General features: G+C 35.3%; 1 protein-coding gene across 2 annotated transcripts in view; it reads left to right on the top strand.

The window, feature by feature from the left end:
• EIF4E (eukaryotic translation initiation factor 4E) overlaps positions 1–14,622 on the top strand; it is a 38,315-nt gene extending 23,693 nt beyond the window's left edge. For both annotated transcript variants that reach the window (XM_045536858.1, XM_045536860.1), the window contains exons 3-7: positions 6,704–6,799; positions 9,311–9,374; positions 10,069–10,182; positions 11,006–11,145; positions 13,349–14,622. In XM_045536858.1, coding sequence (XP_045392814.1) covers positions 6,704–6,799; positions 9,311–9,374; positions 10,069–10,182; positions 11,006–11,145; positions 13,349–13,463 — 529 coding nt within the window. In that variant the 3' untranslated portion in view covers positions 13,464–14,622. The remainder of the gene's footprint in view (positions 1–6,703; positions 6,800–9,310; positions 9,375–10,068; positions 10,183–11,005; positions 11,146–13,348) is intronic.
• The last annotated feature ends 2,060 nt before the right edge of the window (positions 14,623–16,682 follow it).

Below are 16,682 nucleotides of genomic sequence, written 5' to 3'. Positions count from 1 at the left end.
TCCAAATTATTCTCCTTTACCAACTTAGACTTAATAGTTTGAGAATTCCTGGTTTTTATTCCTGAGCAACTGGTATCGTCAGGCTTTTAAATTGTTGCCATATTGGTCCCAGTCTTATCTACGAAAATAATGTCTTGTTGTTTTTAATTTGCATTTTTGAAATTGATGTTTCAGAACATTTTCATATTGCATTTATCACTTGTGGTTTTCTGTGGCCGGTCAGTCTGTTTAATTCTTTTATCCCTTTTTCTCTTTTAGATTATCTTTTCAAGTTTATTCTTAGATTATCTTTTCAAATTTATTACCAAGCATTGAGATATATTATATCTTAGATATATTAGAGACGCTAACTTACCCAAGGCAGGGCAGGTAAGGAAGTGTTAGGTTGAAATAGGTTATTCTAAATCATTTGTCTTTAACATTGTCTGTGGAATTGTATGTTTTTTTAAAAAGAGGTTTTTAATTTTCATGTGGGCAGGTATCACTTTTCTTCCAGGGCGTCTGGATTTCTATCAGTCTTAGGAAAACTTTACCACACAATTAACCTTTTTAATAGCTGCTTTATAATCTCTTACATGCATGTATCATATTTATTTTAAATCAGCAGTTCTCAACTATTTGGTCTCACAACCCCTTTACACTTTTAAAAAAAATTATTGAGAACTCCACACAGCTTTGATGTGGATTTTTATCTATTGCTATTATGTGTATTTTTTATTTTTTATTCCCCACTGAAGAAAAATATTTACTATATTTTTATAGTAAATAATGCTAAGTTGCTATTTTATATTTCACATTTAAAAATGAATATACAGGCCGGGCGCGGTGGCTCATGCCTGTAATCCTAGCACTCTGGGAGGCCGAGGCGGGAGGATCGTTCGAGGTCAGGAGTTCGAGACCAGCCTGAGCAAGAGCGAGACCCCGTCTCTACTAAAAATAGAAAGAAATTACCTGGACAGCTAAAAATATATATAGAAAAAAATTAGCCGGGCATGGTGGCGCATGTCTGTAGTCCCAGCTACTCGGGAGGCTGAGGCAGGAGGATCGCTTGAGCCCAGGAGTTTGAGGTTGCTGTGAGCTAGGCTGACGCCACGGCACTCACTCTAGCCCAGGCAACAGAGCGACACTCTGTCTCAAAAAAATAAAAAATAAAAATAAAAATGAATATACAATTTTACCTGAAAATAAACCTGAGAAATATAAAATCATATGTACATTTTTCAAAAATCTATCATGTTAGTGCAGATAGCATTTTTAAATGAAAATAACTATTTGAAATACAAATCTGTTTGACTGCCTGACTTACTAGAAGTCAGGTGGATTTTTATAGCTGTTTCTGCATTCAGTCTGTGGAGATAAGTTGTTTCAATGGAAGTGTAAGAAGAAAATAATGGGCCAGGCGCGGTGGCTCACGCCTGTAATCCCAGCACTCTGGGAGGCTGAGGCCAGAGGATTGCTTGAGCTCAGGAGTTCGAGACCAGCTTGAGCAAGACTGAGACCGTGTCTCTTTTTATAATTTAAAAAAAAAGAAAGAAAGAAAAGAAAATAGATAGGCCTCACGTAGGTATGTGGTGAGAAAAGGGAAGAGAATTTTTTCATAGCCTTTTAAAATAATTGTGGATACTCTTCCTTTGATACTAGGTTTCCTTTTTTTTTTTTTTTTTTTGAGATAGAGTCTCACTCTGTTGCCTGGGCTAGAGGGCCATGGTGTCAGCCTAGCTCACAGCAACCTCAAACTCCTGGGCTCAAGCCATCCTCCTGCCTCAGCCTCACGAGTAGCTGGGACTACAGGCATGCGCCACCACGCTCAGCTAATTTTTTCTATATATTTTTAGTTGGCCAGATAATTTCTTTCTATTATTAGTAGAGACAGGTCTCGCTCTTGCTCAGGCTGGTCTCAAACTCCTGAGCTCAAATGATGCGCCCACCTAGTGCTAGGATTACAGGTGTGAGCCACCGCGCCCTGCTGATACTAGGTTTCTTATAGGTTAGTGAAATAGGGAATCTGAAACTATGTCAAAGAACTTTTTCCTGTTTTGTTACATAAAAATCCATTAGTCTAACCTGCATTTGGAATGGATCTTTTTACCTGTGTGTGATTCTGTAACATCATATGTTCATCTAGAAAATACTGGTACAGTGAGTTAAATAGATCTTCTGAATGTTGACACATTTTATTATATACTTCTAAACTCATCAGAAATGTCTTCAATTTTTTTGAAGCTGTCAAGCTTACAGTGGCATATGAAACTTTTCCAAAATTCTGATTTTTCTTCTGAAAGCTCACATTTTAAGCACCAGACTTATTCTGTTCATTTTTCAAGAAATAAACCATGGTTTATTAGTTATTTTTTTCCAGTAAAAGTGATGCCATGAAAAAAGTGGCTAGTTCACCTCATAATCCAAAAAATTGCCCAAGCATTGTATTTTGTTATTCAGTAAAAGTGCTTTTTGTGCAGAATATGAAAGAGACATGTAAACAGATTGAAATTTAATGAAACTGCTACTGCTTATTGCTTCATCCAGGGCAGTTGTAAGTGACACTGACTGCGAGAGCTGGTAATAAGAAAGGTTGCAGTGACTGCCGGTGCAGTTTAGTGTCTCTGACTTGATGCTCACTAAGGCACCAGTGGATTTAGCCACCTGCTTTTGCACCATTAGTGCGGACATCAGCACAGTGAAAAATACAATTACATCTTAGCATTGTTACGGGAAAAGGATCTTGGAGCCCCCTAGGAGTCTGCAAACCACACTTTGAGGCCTGCTGATAGTATATATTCCATTTGGAAAGCTCTTCAGACAACATTTTTATCAATGAGAAAATGGAGTTTCCCTTTGGCTTACCTTTAGTATTGTAATCTAGAGAATATTGAATTTAATTCTTCTAAGAAAGGTGAATCATCTTGGGATGATAACATTTAAGTGTAACTTTAATGTTACATGACTTTTTAAAACTTCAAGGTATTAGAGCACACAGGCCTACTGCATTTTATTGCGCTTCACAAATGATGCCTTTTCTGCAGATTGAAGATGTGTGGCAGCCCTGTGTTGAGCAAGTCTGTCAGTGAATGGCACGTGCTCATTTCACGTCTCTGTTTCACATTTTGATGTTACTGTTGTGATTGTTTTCGGGCACCACAAACTGTGCCTTTTTGTAAGACAGCAAACTTGATTGGTAAATGCGTATGGTCTGACTGCTCCACCAGCCACTGCTCCTTCATCTCTTTACCTCTCCTTGGGCGTCCCTGTTCCCTGAAACACAATAATATTGAAATTCAGCTGGCTGATGACCTCACAGTGGCCTCTAAGTGTTCAAGTGAAAGGAAGAGTTGTATGACTTTCACTTTAAATCGAAAGCTAGAAGTTAAGCTTAGCAAGGAAGGCATGACAAAAGCCAAGACAGGCCAAAAGCTGGGCCTCTTGCACCAAAAGTTTCCCAAGTTGTGAATGCAAAGGAACAGTTCCTGAAGGAAATTAGAAGTGCTACTCCAGGAAACACACACATGATGAAGTGAAATAGCCTCATTGCTGATACAAAGAAAGCTTTAGTGGTTTGGATAGAAGATCAGACCAGCCACAACTTTCCCTTAAGATTAAGATTAATCTAGAACAAGGCTCTAACTCTCTTCGATTCTATGAAGGCTAAGAGAGGTGAGGAAGCTGCAGAAGAGAAGGTAGCAGAGGTTGGTTGATGTGGTTTAAAGAAAGAAGCTGTCTCTGTAACAAAAGTACAAGGTGAAGCAGCAAGTGCTCATGGAAAAGCTGTATGGGGTTATCCAGAAGATCCAGCCAAAATCATTGAAAGTGGCTACACTAAACAGATGTTCAGTGTAGACAGAATAGCTTTCTCTTGGGAGAAGATGCCATCTAGGACTTTCATAGCTAGAGAGGAGAAGTGAACCCCTGGCTTCAGAGCTTCAAAGTACAGGCCGACTCTCCTGTTTGGGGCTAATGCTGCTAGTGACTTTAAGGTGAAGCCCGAGCTCATGCACCATTCCAAAAATCCTAGGGCTCTTGAGAATGAGGCTAAATCTACTCTGCCTGTGTTGTAGAAATGGAACAGCAAAGCCTGCATGACGGCACATATGTTTGTTTACAGCATGGTTTACTGAATATTTTAAGCCAACCATTGAGACCCTACTGCTCAGGAAAAAAAAGACTTCTTTCAAAATATTACTGCTCATTGACAATGCACCTGGTCATTTAAGAGCCCTGATGGAGATGTACACAACATCCATTCTGTAACCCATGGATCAAAGAGGAATTTCACCTTTATATTATTTCAGAAATCCATTTTATAAGGCTATAGCTGCCATAGATAGTGATTCCTCTGATTGATCTGGGCACAGTAAATTGAAAACCTTTGAAACAATTCGCCATTGTACATGCCATGAAGAACATTCCTGATCCATGAGAGAAGGTCGTAATATCAATGTGAGCCCTGCACGGTGGATGTGCCTGCAATCCAAGCTGAGGCCGAGGCAGGAAGATCACTTGAGCCCAGGAGTTTGAGACCAGTCTGTGAAACATAGTGAGACCTCATCTCCAAAAACAAAAATATCAACATGGACAGGAGTTTGGAATAAGTTGATTCCAACCCTCATGTTTGACTTTGAGGGGTTCAAAATGTTAGGGGAGGAAGTAACTGCAGATGTGGTGGAAAAAGCAAGAGAACTAGATTTAGAAGTGGAGACTAAAGATATGACTGAATTGCTACAATGATAGAACTTTGAAGGCCGGGCACGGTGGCTCATGCCTATACGCTAACACTCTAGGAGGCCAAGGTGGGAGGATCGCTTGCACTCAGGAGGTCGAGACCAGCCTGAGCAAGGGCGAGACCCTGTCTTTACTAAAAATAGAAAAATTAGTCAGGCTTCGTGGTGTGCACCTGTAGTCCCAGGTACTCGGGAGGCTGAGGCAGGAGGATCGCTTGAGCCCAGGAGTTGGAGGTTGCTGTGAGCGAGGCTGACACCACGGCACTCTACTAAGGGCAACAGAGTAAGACTCTGTCTCAAAAATAAATAAATAATTATTAAATTAAAAGAAACAAAACTTCGAATAGATGAGAAGTTGCTTCTTATGAATGAGAAAAGAAAGTGGTTTCTTGAAATAGAATGTACTCCTGGTGAAGATGCTGTGAGTACTATTGAAATGACAAAAAGAATATGATACAAACTGAGCTGGTGAAGCACCGGCAGGGTTTGGGAAGATTGACTCCAATATGGAAGAAAATTCTGTGGGTAAAATGATAACAAGTAGCACGTGATGCCACAGAGAAATCTTTTGTGAAAGGCACAATCGATGGCAACAAACTTCGTTGTTGTATTTTAAGAAATTGCCGCAGCCACCTCAGCCTTCAGCAGCCACCACCCTGCTCAGTCAGCAGCCAGGCAGGAGCCCCGACCAGCGAAAACATCGTGACTCCCTGAAGGCTCAGGTGATCCTCAGCATTTTTTTTTTTTTAGCAATAAAGTATTTTTTAATTCAGGTATGTACATTGGTTTTTTTTTTTAGATATTGTGGTATTGCTCAGTTAATAGATGAGTGTAAACATAACATTTATATGCACGGAGAAACCAAAAAATTTGTTCGGTTCTCTTTATTGCAATATTCACGTTGTTACAGTGGCATAGAACTGAACCTGCAGTTTCTCCAAGATATGCTTGTGTATACAGTACATACTAGGTATATATATGTAACCTATATATATATTTAGTAGGAATAAAACTATTTTAACAGAAGCATATACAGGTATATGGAAACTGGTATACATTTTTCAGAACATATAGGTGTAACATTACTCAATCTCACTTATTTTTCCTAGTTATGTGTTTGAGTAAATATAGAATCATATTTAATAGTTCTCCTTCCTACCACTCCCATTTCTTCCTCTTCATTGATACCTCTTTGTTCCTCTGACAGTTCAGTCTTCCTGTTCCGCACCTTCCTTGATGGTTAAGTGCTTCTTAAGTAACTGTCCTTGCTTATGTGTCAGTACTTAGCACACTAGAACTGTCTCTCTGCTGCATTTCTGTGAATTGCCCTGAGTAATGAGCCTCAGTGGGTCTCTAGGTATGGCAGAGTATCTGTTATGTAATAGGCTTAATAAAATACTTATTTTTTAAATGAAAAAAATAGAGAAAACTACTCATTAGTTGCCAAGGTAATAACAACTACCATTTTAAAATTTTTATTTTAAAAAAATTTTTGTGGTAGTGTACACATAAAATGTACATCTTAACGATTTTTACGTGTACAGTTCAGTAATGTTAAGTACATTCCCATTGTTTTGCAGCCAGTTTCTAGAACTATCTTTATCCTCTAAAATTAACGCTATATAACCCATTAAACAGTAACTCTCTGTTGCCCCCTTGCCCCTTAGCCCATGACAGCCACCATTGTTTTCATTTCTATAAATTTGACTACTCTTTTCTGAGTACCTCATAGTAGAATCATAGTATCTCTTTTTGTAGCTGACTTATTTCACTTAACATAATTTCCTCAGCCTTCATCCATGTTTTATCAAGTGTCAGAATTTTCTTCCTCCTTAAGGCTGATTAATATTTCATTGTATTTACATAATTTATCTATTCGTCTGCTGATGGGCAGTTGGGTTGCTTCCACCTTTTGGCTGTTGTGAATATTGCTGCTGTGAATATGAGTGTACAACTACCATGTTTTGATACTGACCTTTTATTTTTAGATGGGCACTCTGGTTTTTTAAAAATGATAAAAGCAAAACTTGGCAAGCAAACCTTCGGCTGATTTCTAAGTTTGATACTGTTGAAGACTTTTGGGCGTAAGTACCATTTATTTTTGGATATTTGTTGTTTAGCTTTTCATTTTTAAGTCAAATTCACAAAATGAAGGGTGAAGTGAACAGTTAATGAATATTCATCTATGGAACTGCCTTTTTTGTTTGTCCACTCTTCAGGAGTGTTTGAAAAGGTGGTCATGCCCCATCAGTTTGACAGCATTTCAGTTTTGTCATTCTTTAGCTCTGAATATTCTCTATTCCTTGTCTGAGATACCCTTCGCTTGAGAATCCTTTATTGTCCCCAGAACTTTTGACGAGTTGGAACTTACTTCCTTTCTTGGTTGCCTAGATATATTTTCCTCATAACTGGGTATTCCAGAAGACCGTTAGGTCCCCGTTTCTGCAAATTCTTTTTGGTGTAACATCTGGAATTTCCTGTGCCAGGGATTTTGAGATCAAAGTGTTCAAAATTCACAGTTCGTCAGGGGAACAACAGTATCTGTGATGATAGTTTATTAATTTCATTATGTTTTGATCAACTTCAGGAAGAATAGTTGAAATGGTTTTTAGATTTTGTTTCTGATGTATCATCTACTTTTGCATGACGTCAAAATAAAATTTTAAATTGTAAAGTCTCTTTCAAGAAGTTTTGATATTGATTCTCTAAAAACAGTTAATTTAGTTTGTCTTATTTACTTGGAGAATGTGTAGAGTGGTACTATTTGAGAATGTGGAAGGCAAAATTTACTCAAAACATTTTTAAGAACTTTAAATTACCTCACAATTATCTAAATATTCTAACTTGTACATCTTTATTTTAGGATTAATATATACATGCTGAATTAGTAGTGCTACTCTTAGATTTTAACGTAACCCTGAGTGTGTTCTGCTCACACAAGGAAATGGATTATGGTTGTAGAATTCATACATGCGTACTTCCTCAAGGGGAGAAAAAATACTTGTCTGTGTATTTCCAGTGCTTGACCTGTAAAAGACATTTAGTGTGCATTTCCATCACTGAAAAAAGCAAAGCATGGAATACTTAAAGAAAACTATAAATTGTGAACTCCTTTGTGAGTAATCATTTTTTATTAAAAGCATTGACTTTTTTAAAAAAAGAATAGAACTATATTTAATCCCTACTACTTGGTAGGTCTAGTTGTCTAGTTAAATTAGGGTTATTCTTTGCCCTTCATCAAAACATCAAGTGGTTTTTCTCCTCAAATTGTGTTTATTTAAGACTCATGAATAAAGCTAGTCCCCTTCACCCAAAAATCCCTTCAGTCTCCTACAGAGGAAAAGGAAGATTCTCGAGCCACCGTCTCACATCAGATTTGTTCTTATCTAGTTTGGCTTTCACCAGTTTCCGTAATTGTATTTCTAGCTTATCCTCTAATTAGAACATTGCTCCACACTGTAATTATGTGTAAGCAATGTCATTGCATAGTGTATTTTTATACCATAATTTAGAGATGTGAAGGAATCCTTCAGCTTCCTGTAAATATTCAAGTCACTTCCTAATTTCTCACTTTTCTTCTAACAAATTCAGTGTAAACAACCATTGCGTCCTTTTGTATTTATCCAGTATATATAATCTTAGGATTCTCTTTAAATATGCCATTATAAATTCTCATTATAAACTTACTTAAGAGACCCTAGAGCATTATGAAGGAGAAAGGAGGCACCAAAAAGGAAACATTAGTCTTTTCTACCTTGAATGCCGCTAAAGAAGGTTGCTCCCTCAACATCCATTTGTTTTATGAAAGTAGTGGTGCTAATTCTATAGTCACTGTTAGTATCCAGGCCTCTTTTGTTGCCTAGTGGAGGCGGTCATCAATAATGTAGTTTGGAAAGAGTTACCATGACCTGGCGTGGTCTTATGCTGTCTCACCCAAACTGAATTTGTGTGTTAAACTATGGAATATGATGCAAAGGATGCCAGACTCTTACTCTGTTAGCAGTTTTATCACAATTTTGCTATAAGAGACTACAAGAGATCAAATGATCTAGCTTCCTACCTTCAGACAAGTGAATGTTACTCTGTTATTTTGATGTTTGGGAAATAGTTTAGGAATACAAATTCCAGGGTTCTACCCCATATTTAAGTGATTATAATCCCAAGGTGTAGGGCTCAGAACAGTGTATGTTTTTTCAAAGTTTCCCAAATGATGATTGTGCTGACTAACAGTTTGTAGTGTTTGGGAATCGTTGCTTATGTTGAGTGTTTCGGTTATACAATCCTGATGGTCAGGAAGTCTTTTTCTTTCATTTACTTTAAGCAACCTCATACCTCTCTTCTGAGTTTCTTAGATATACACATATGTGTGTACTGAGTTAACTAATATATAAAAATATATTTTTGTTAGTAAAGTCATTAAAAATATTTTCTCTTGAACTGATTGTTAAGATCTGTTTTAGAAATTGACTCCATATAAAAACAAGTAAACATGAAATTTTACCTATTTTTCATCTTTTCTAAATGTATATATATGTAAGCACCTAAACTCTACCTTACACATTCTCTGTTTTTAATTGTCCTTTTCTTTTACCTAGTCTGTACAACCATATCCAGTTGTCTAGTAATTTAATGCCTGGCTGTGACTACTCACTTTTTAAGGTATGCTTAATTGATAATTTCATATATTCAATATTAGACTGGACTATTCAGGTATTCATTAAGAAATCTTGCCACAAATGTAGCAATAGTGTATATTAATGCCATGATGCACAGGCTGATAATTAAATTGGCGTCAGTAGCTTTGGCATGAATATATTTTGCTTTATTTATAGTATAAATAATAGAAATTGAGGATCTTGACTCCATGGGCACATACTGAGATTGATTTTGAAGAGAGCTTTGATTAATCCAATCCAGTCCTGCTTTATATATTTGAGTAGACTGAGTTTGTCAGGCAGTCGTAACCTCCGGTGCATGAGTCCTTGAAATATTTATGAATGAGCTTTGTCAGGCGGTAGGCAGATGGGGCATTCGTTAACTGTGAGATCGTGTAATTTTTACATGTATATTCTAGGTATAGAACTATGCATAGCTTCTAAAATGTGTCTGCTACTCAAGAAGTTTAACATAACTGAAGCCTAAGGTTTGATAGCTAATAAGTGACAAAGTCATTACTTAATTCTGCAGTCTTGTGCCTTTGGCTTTAAATCCTATATGCTTTTTAAAAACTACACCAGTGATAGTTTTATGGGAAGTAAAGTAAAAGGTCGATAGTGTTCCTTGCTGTTTCTAATGCATTTCTCTCAAGTCAAGGTAAGTGTTAGCTAACAACTGTTGTCTTCTAACCCTGTAGGATGGTATTGAGCCCATGTGGGAAGATGAGAAAAACAAACGGGGAGGACGATGGCTAATTACATTGAACAAACAGCAGAGACGAAGTGACCTTGATCGCTTTTGGCTAGAGACAGTAAGGTTTTAAGATTATAAAGCAATTTTAAAGGCAGTTTTGGAATTCTGGAAGTTAGGTTACATTACATTTTACATCAGTTACTTAATTTAAGAGGCAATAAGGATGGCCACAGCAGAAAATCTAAGTCAGCAGTTATTTTTGTTCTATCATGTGAATCTTGTGTACTTTACATACTAGTGCAGTAAAACATCCTACCACGTTACAAGTCAGGTATTAATTGATTGGCAATTGATTATCACTGGTCATTTCATTAAGCTTAAAATTACAGAACCTTATATTTTGTATTAAGTTTTCGAAACCCATAGATCAGTGGAAGAAACAAGGAATTGTTGCTTAATACCATTCAGCTTACATGTTGTGATGTAACCTGGAACTTTTGGCTTTAATAAGACATATTAAATATGAGACAGTAGGCGTTTTCTGTAGTCCTCTGACCCCAAGTTCCAAACCCCTCATAGTCTCTTTTGTATCCCTAGCACTTGACACAGTGTCTGGTTTATAGTCAGCACTTACTAAGTTAATCGCTTAAAAATATTTGAATGATTTTTTTAAAGAGATAATATTTTTGGGGGGGTGGAGATCATCAGTAAATAACACTTCAAGATTCCACATTAAAAAATCAGAGCAGGCTGGGCATAGCACTCTGAGAGGCCGAGGCAGGAGGATTGCTTGAGTTTAGGAGTTTGAGACCAGTTTAGACATTTAAAAGTCAACTTTTGATTTTTAAAAGTATTTGTGCAAAATAATAGAGATATTTGCCGTCTAGTAAGCTGTTCATAATCTATTGAATATAATTTGGTTTTTTTTTTTTTTCTTCAAGCTGCTGTGCCTTATTGGAGAATCTTTTGATGACTACAGCGATGATGTATGTGGAGCTGTTGTTAATGTTAGAGCTAAAGGTGATAAGATAGCAATATGGACTACTGAATGTGAAAACAGAGAAGCTGTTACACATATAGGGTAAGTTTTGCTCTTTGCCTACGTCTTTTATAATATTAAGATACCTAAAACCAGAAGTTCTTTTATTTGTAGCTTTAGAAATACTTGGGATGGTAGATCATTATTTTCCTTGTATTGTTTTCACAGATACTTTTATAATTTTGAACTCCCCTATTGGTGCTCAGTGTCTTGTTTATGTATTTTTCATTTCTGTTAAGTTGTTTTTCCTCAGAAATGGAGTATATGGTCACTAGAGCACTCTACTTTGGCAGGTAGCATTTTATTCATTTAATGAATGAGAATGTGAGTATTTTTTCCTACTTTGAGAAAAAGCACTGCTTTGAAAAGCGCTAATGTATAATGCTCATAATAATTCAGTGAGTCCTGGCAAATGGTATATATGTATTTTCAGTATATGTGTTCTCATTAAAATTTAAGTAGTGTATCTTGGCTTTTGTCCATATTTAGAACCCATGTGTTTAAGGTATTTTGGGGATTTTTTTTTTTAAACCTTTTTTAGTAAATTTTATTCTTTGCAAAAATGGCTTTTTCCAAACTAGAGTTTTCTTTTTAGTACATTTAAATTAGTAATATTTGCTGTGAAATTTTATGTTAAAATTAGATGCCAATAGTCATAGGTCACAAATTGTTTGGTTTGCCCCTTTGTGATTTTTCAAATATTATAAATTCTCCTATGAACTTAATTTCTTTCTGTATCAAAAGGTATAGGGATTTTCCAAGTTTCATTCTATGTGGGGTTTCTACAAGAGCTAAAGGAGTTGGTTGTTGATTTATTACCATATTTTTAATCTTTCTATCAGCATCAAAACTTAATTGTGGGAGTTTCATATTTTTTTGAAAAGAATTTAAAAAATTATGATTTTTTTCTATGAAAGTTTTTTATTCTGTCAATATTAAATTTCTATATAAAACATTTGACTTCAGTTTTTCAAGGCAGGATTTTTTTCTTGCCTTTTTTTAACCTTTTCAAGTTACATAACTCAGTGTTCTTGCTTTCTGGCATTTTAAATGGTTAAGTATAATTGAAAGGAATGCATTGTGTGCAAATCTAAATCTGATAGTAATTACAACTTTAATTATCATAAAATTATTTTTTATTTTTAGGTACTTTATTTTGGGTGGAACATAGTAAAATCTTCTGGAGGGTGGAGTATGAAAAACTATTCTAGTTGTCAATTATGGAGGATTTAACTTCATAGGAATGTGTATTCTCTTTATTTAATTTTGCTTCTTATTTTGCTGTTTTTTTTTTTTTTTTGTTAGAATAAAGATTCAAATTCCTAATGTGACCAATGAGGCTTTTAAAAAGAAGACCTTATCAGCCTCATTTTATATTCACCTTCCTTAGGAGCCATAGCCACACAGCCTAATTTTTGTTTCTCTGCCTTTATGTGTACTTCTTTCTCTTAACATTAGCCTTTTGACCTCATGACTTTTAAAGCAGAGATTTCTGTGATTTTGCTGATGAGATTAGAACTTCCTTGTTGTACGACATCACAGCCCTTATGTATTTATCCTCTTTGGTACTCATCACATTTTGTTCTTACAATAGAGTCACATCTTATTTGAAAATTAGGTTGTAGAGTTAGTGTGCAAGGCAGAAAGTATGTATGTTCTAATTTATCTTGAAAATATCAGTCTCCCTTAAAGTGTTTTTGTGTGTTCAATCTTGTCAGTAACAGGTATGGCAAATGTAATTCATGTAGTAGTATGCAATATTTACTAGGGTTCATATGTAAAATACAATATTTTAGATCAAAGAATGAAAATAGATGAGCATGTTAACTGATTTTCATTTAAGCACACATGCAATAAGGTCTGTCATACATGTTTGTGGTTATTTGATTGTGTTTCGCCTACTAGACTATAAATGCCATGAGCCCAGAGATTGTCTCTGCTTTGCTCACTATTGATTTAATAATAATTATCACAGTACAATAATATATTTAGTAATTATTACTGTAATTTAGTAATAAATATCACATACCTAATTGGTTCTGAAATACTTGTTAAGTGATGAACCAAGATTGTTGTGAAAATGAGCAAATGGTGCTAAAAGGAAAGGGTGTACGATTTCCTGTTTTACTCTCAAGTCTAGAGTTTTGTTTTTTTTTTATGAAGACTAATAATACTGAATTTTTTAATTACTTAGTTTTTGGTGAATAAAAATTAATGGTCACTTTTCTTTTTCTTTTTCTTCTAGGAGGGTATACAAGGAAAGGTTAGGACTTCCTCCAAAGATAGTGATTGGTTATCAGTCCCATGCAGACACAGCTACTAAGAGCGGCTCCACCACTAAAAATAGGTTTGTTGTTTAAGAAGACACCTTCCGAGTATTCTCACAGGAGACTGCGTCAAGCAATCGAGATTTGGGAGCTGAACCAAAGCCTCTTCAAAAGCAGAGTGGACTGCATTTAAATTTGATTTCCATCTAAATGTTGCTAAGATATAAGAGAAGTCTCATTCGCCTTTGTCTTGTACTTCTGTGTTCATATTTTTTTTTTTTTTTTTAATTTTGGCTAGAGTGTCCACTATCCCAATCAAAGAATTACAGTACACATCGTCCCCAGAATCCATAAATGTGTTCCTGGCCCACTCTGTAATAGTTTAGTAGAATTACCATTACAAACACATTTTACCCATCCACAATATTCAAAAAACAATTTGCATTTCTATACCTTACAGGAAAGAAGTTCTGTTTATGTTCCAGTGTATACAGGAGCATATTTTGCTGGTTTGAAAGAGTATGATGCATACAGTTTTCTAGCAATTTTCTTTGTTTCTTTTTACAGCAGTGTCTTTGCTGTACTCTTGCTGATGGCTGCTAGATTTTAATTTATTTGTTTCCCTACTTGATAACATTAGTGATTCTGATTTCAGTTTTTCATTTGTTTTGCTTTTGTTTTTTTCCTCATGTAACATTGGTGAAGGATCCAGGAATATGACACAAAGGTGGAATAAACATTAATTTCGTGCATTCTTTGGTAATTTTTTTCTTTTTTGTAACTACCAAGCTTTGCTACAAATTTATGCATTTCATTCAAATCAGTGATCTATGTTTGTGTGATTTCCTAAACATAATTGTGGATTATAAAAAAATGTAACATCATAATTACATTCCTAACTAGAATTAGTATGTCTGTTTTTGTATCTTTATGCTGTATTTTAACACTTTGTATTACTTAGGTTATTTTGCTTTGGTTAAAAATGGCTCAAGTAGAAAAGCGGTCCCATTCATTTTAAGACAGTGTACAAAACTGTAAATAAAATGTGTACAGTGAATTGTCTTTTAGACAACTAGATTTGTCCTTTTATTTCTCCATCTCTATAGAAGGAATTTGTACTTGTAGGGCAGTCTCTATTGTGTTTTCTCTTGCAGGGTCTTCTACATGGACAGCGTAAGTTCGGAGCACTAGTTTGATTATGTTTATTACAATTTTTAATAAATTGAATAGGTAGTATATATATGAAATTAAATTGATGTGGCTATCTTTGTTTTTTATAAAGTAAGGTACAGCCCCTTCAGTCCTAGGTAAATAATATACTCTCTTAATATGTAAAAACTCATGAGAATTGGGATCTGGGTACATCTCTATTTGATTGATAAGAACAGTAGTTGTAAAACTTGGTTACCAAATTGAGATGTTCTTGTAAGTGTCAAAATGTTAGCATAGCGGACGTACAGGTGGTGGGGCATATGCGTTATAAATTTTGTTAGTGTTGCTATAAATAGAGTGGAATAAACAGGTATTAAGACCTTTATAGTGGTAAATTGTTATCGTATGGTTTTATGTAAACTTGAAAACTCGATCTACTCTTTGTAGGTATCCTTTGCAAGCGAACTTGAAAATATTTTGTATATAATATATAATTGTATAGTTTAGGTCCTGTGAAATGAAGTATGGCTGTCATAGACCAAAGGGTAAGCTGAACTGCAGGTAGCAAAATGGAAATCTTCCGTTGAGAGGAAACTTTGTCTTTAAATGGTGATTATGAATTAATCATTTAAAATCTGATAAATTTGACGGAGCTCCTGTATAAAATAAACATGAAATTAATAGCATTGATTTCATTGTAGAATTTTAAAATAGTTTAATGGGTACCACAGGTTGTCGTCTGAATATTCTCAATGTCACAGACACCTCTCGTTCAGTATTCTAGAACTGCTGAATCTAATTGTGTTTATAATGCAGCATACGGCACCTCGTATTTAAGCCTGGGTGACTGGTTAAGCTGATTTGTTGTCTGTGCTGCTGTGTACAGTTGTGAGCACTCTAAGAGCTTGCTTAAAAGTGATGGTGGTGTGTTGGCAATGGGCAGGTTAGAGAAGTAGTATGTCATCTATTAGAAATTAATGCACTCCAGCTTTAAGAAGCAGCCAGCTTTTAGGGCTGGAGTAGGAATAAGTGTACACAGCTCTAAATTTTTGCAGAAAGTAACTAATTGGTAATATTTGATTATTCTTATTACCATTTTAGAATGAAATTTTTGTTTTAAATCTTTCTTTTGGGGGGCAGGGAGGGATGATAAATTACTCTGAATTATTTTTAGCAATTGCTACTGGTATGCAACTTTTCATAGACCTTTTCTAAACGTAACATTAGGCTGTGCATGATTTTCTAACTTTTTCTCCTTGTCCAACAGGATATTATAAATACATATCTTTTCATAATAGAGAATTGAAATTGTCTTTGAATGAATAGCAATTCATTGTAGGGATGTTACATATTTCACTTAATGTGATGTTTATTATCCCAATTCTACAGAATGATTTGATGCATACAATGTAATAATTAAATAATTACAGCACTTCCATGGTACTAATTTGTGCCAGGCAGTAAGTGTTCTAGTCACTTTACTTGCACATGAAGCTGTACAGTAATCCTTTGAGATGTAGGTATTATCCTCATTTAACAAATGAGAAACAGAAGCATTAAGAATTTAAGTAACTTTATAAGTTGCAAATTGTTGCTTTGAATTCTGGAAATTTGGTTCCAGAGACCCTAAATCACATTATAATTTTTTTGTAGGATAGGACCTGTCCAATAGGCTGTAGTAAATTACATCAGATTGTGGTCAGTTTGTAACACAGGCATATAAACATTTCTCCCATTTTATTACTCCCTTTAATAATGAAGAGAATAATAGAGATGGAAATTTTCCCTAGAATCACTCTGATACCAACCAACTTAACTAGTCAGTTGGGGGAGGTTTAGAGGGAAAGGTACAGGAGTTTACAGGAGTATAGTGTAAGTGAATGGTCATACACCACATAGCGAAGTTTTAGTCAACTATAGATCGCATGTATGATGGTGGTCCCATGAGATTATAATACTGTATTTTTACTGTACTGTTTCTATGTTTAGATATATTTAGATACACAAATACTTACCAATATGGAGTAGTATAGTAACATCCTGCACTTGTTTGTAGTCTAGGAGCAATAATGGGCTGTACCATCTAGGTTTGTGTAAGTACGCAGCGATCAAGTTGCCTGATGACCCATTTCTTAGAACATATTCTTGTCGTTAAGTTAT

This window comes from Lemur catta, chromosome 24, assembly GCF_020740605.2.
Source record: "Lemur catta isolate mLemCat1 chromosome 24, mLemCat1.pri, whole genome shotgun sequence".
NCBI lineage: Eukaryota > Metazoa > Chordata > Mammalia > Primates > Lemuridae > Lemur > Lemur catta.
The sequence above is the reverse complement of the archived record's forward strand: the minus strand, read 5'-3'. Positions and strand labels throughout refer to the sequence as shown.